Source organism: Onychostruthus taczanowskii, unplaced genomic scaffold (assembly GCF_017590055.1).
Source record: "Onychostruthus taczanowskii isolate IOZ18803 unplaced genomic scaffold, ASM1759005v1 scaffold207, whole genome shotgun sequence".
NCBI lineage: Eukaryota > Metazoa > Chordata > Aves > Passeriformes > Passeridae > Onychostruthus > Onychostruthus taczanowskii.
This window is the reverse complement of record NW_024499318.1, coordinates 215,045-217,548: the sequence shown is the minus strand read 5'-3', so window position 1 is coordinate 217,548 and position 2,504 is coordinate 215,045. Positions and strand designations below refer to the sequence as shown.

Sequence of the window (2,504 nt, the reverse complement as noted above, 5' to 3'; positions counted from 1 at the left end):
GGACCCCCCCCGAGACCCCCCGGGACCCCCCGGTACCTGCAGGCGGAGGAAGCGGGGCCGCGCGAACGGCGGCAGCAGCTGCTCCAGGTGCCGGTAGAGGCCGGGGCCGTCCAGGGAGCGGCCGGGCCGCAGAACCAGCGCGGCCATCCCGGCGCGACCCTCGTGGCCTGCGGCACAGGGGACACTTGGGGACACCGCGGGGCTCGGGGGGGGCGCGGGGGGCGGCGCCGGGGCCGGCGGTACCTGGGACGGTGACGCCGTAAACGGTGGCTTCCTGCAGGGACTCGTGGGCCAGCAGCGCCTCGGCCACTTCGGTGGTGGCCACGTTCTCGCCTTTCCACCTGGGAGGGGACAGGGAGGGACAGGACGGGGATGAGACCCCTCCCAAAAATGTTCAGCTGAGAGACCCCAGAACATTCCATGGGGCTGAGTCCCCCTGGCCGTGCAGGGAGGGGCTCTGGGGGTGTCCCCACCCCGGGAGGGGACTCTGGGGGTGTCCCCATCGTGGGAGAGGGGGGCTCTGGGGGTGTCACCGTTCCAGGAGGGGCTCTGGGGATGTCCCCATCGTGGGAGGGGGGGCGCTCTGGGGGTGTCCCCGTTCCAGGAGGGGCTTTGGGGGTGTCCCCACCCTGGGAGGGGGCTCTGGGGGTGTCCCCATCCCGCGGGGTGTCCCCATCCTGTGGGAGGAGGGGCTCTGTGGGTGTCCCCATCCCGTGAGGGGGGGCGCTCTGGGGGTGTCCCCATGCCAGGGGGTGTCCCCATCCCGTGATGGGGGGGCTCTGGGGGTGTCCCCATCCCGGGGGGGACTCTGGAGGTGTCCCCATCCCGCGGGGTGTCCCCATCCTGTGGGAGGAGGGGCTCTGGGGGTGTCCCCATCCCGTGAGGGGGGGGCTCTGGGGGTGTCCCCATGCCGGGGGGGGCTGGGTCACCTGAAGGTGTCCCCGATGCGGTCCCGGAAGCGCACGAACTGCTCCTCGTCCTGCTCCACCAGGTCCCCGGTGTTGAAGAACTCGTCGCCCTCGGCGAAGACCCCGCGGAGCAGCTTCTGCTCCGACAGCTCCGGGCTGCCGGCGTAGCCCAGGAACGGCGTCCGCCGCGTCACGGGGGCGATCAGCAGCCCCGTCTCTCCTGCGGGGACGGCGACGGTGACGAGACCACCCCGTGCCACCCACCCCCGGAGCCCCCCGTGCCCGCTCCTCACCCGTGCGGGCTCGGATGCAGCGTCCGGCCTCGTCCCTCTCCGGCGCTCCGGCCGCCACGTCGAAACGAACGACCTCGAACGGCGAGAAGAGCTGGGGAGAGGCGCGGGGGGATTCGGGGAGCGCTCAGGGCGACTCCCCCTCCCCGCGGCGACCCCCCGAACCTTGTAGATGAAGCTGCAGCGGCCCACGGCGCCCGGCGTGCCGGTGTAGTTGAAGAGGGTGACGTTGCCCTCGCTCATGCCGTAGGTCTCCACGATGCGCACGGGCCCGAAGCGCCGCTGGAAGCTCCGCCACACGTCGGGCCTCAGCCCGCTGCCCACCGCCAGCCTCAGCCCGTGCTGCCGCTCCCCGGGCCGCTGCGGGGACACCGTCAGCTCCGGGGGAGACCCCCCCGGGACCCCCCCAGGCTGGCCCGGCCCCCCGCCCTGACCTGCGGCTGGTTCACCAGGTAGCGGCACAGCTCCCCGATGTACTGGAAGACGGTGACGCCCTCGGCGCGGCAATCGTCCCAGAACTGGCTGGCTGAGAACTTCTCCTTCAGCACACACGTGGCTCCTGAGGGGGGATCGTTGTGTTATAATGTTGGTGTTTTTCTGTTTCAGAGCCAGGTCTCATAAGCTCTCCAAAGAATATGTAATACACCTAAGGATAGCTCAGCTGCTGTTTTGGGCCCCCAAAATGAGTAAATTAAGCAGGATGACTTGTGCTGCAGTGTTGGAAACAAAAAGGTTTAATAAAAGGCAAAATAACAAACAGAAAAAGCCCAGCCTGGTGCAGAGGTGTGCTCCTGGTAAAAACCCCTCACAAAAGCCTTTTAGCTCTTTTGTTCTCTTTTTTCCTACCTGATGGGTCAGGCAGAACTTTTTGGCTCCTATCCAATTAGCTGCCCGTAAGTTTTAGGTGAAGCCCCTTGAGCTCCTATGAGGTGACTTTTCACCTAATCGTTGAGAGAAACTTCTGGGCTTCTTTCCTTGACAAAGGATGGTTTTGTCTCTCTGTCCTCAGGGGGGGCCTACAGGGGATCAGCCCCAAAACATCCCCGGACCCCCCCGGGGCCCCGGCCCCGCTCACCGATGCCGAGGCAGCCGACGACGCCCAGCAGGGACCCGGCCATGTGGTAGAGGGGCAGCGCCAGGTACACCACGTCCCTGCTGGAGGCTCCCACCAGCTCGTAGAAGCTCAGGCACATGATGGACTTGAGGTGGGACACGCGGGCGGCTTTGGGGAGACCTGGAAGGGAAAAACGCCGTTGAGCCCCCCCTGCCCCGTTCACGCGGAGCCCCCCCCCCCCCCCCACCCCCC

At 67.5% G+C, this 2,504-nt stretch overlaps 1 protein-coding gene across 1 annotated transcript in view; it reads right to left on the bottom strand.

Moving 5' to 3' along the window:
- The window catches only part of SLC27A3 (solute carrier family 27 member 3), a gene marked incomplete at its 5' end in the record, with an annotated part of 4,240 nt that overhangs the window by 362 nt on the left and 1,374 nt on the right, over window positions 1-2,504 (bottom strand). Inside the window, 7 exons of the mRNA XM_041404021.1 lie at window positions 37-167; window positions 244-341; window positions 930-1,128; window positions 1,202-1,292; window positions 1,364-1,558; window positions 1,633-1,757; window positions 2,274-2,432. Of these exons, the coding sequence (XP_041259955.1) occupies window positions 37-167; window positions 244-341; window positions 930-1,128; window positions 1,202-1,292; window positions 1,364-1,558; window positions 1,633-1,757; window positions 2,274-2,432 (998 nt within the window). The remainder of the gene's footprint in view (window positions 1-36; window positions 168-243; window positions 342-929; window positions 1,129-1,201; window positions 1,293-1,363; window positions 1,559-1,632; window positions 1,758-2,273; window positions 2,433-2,504) is intronic.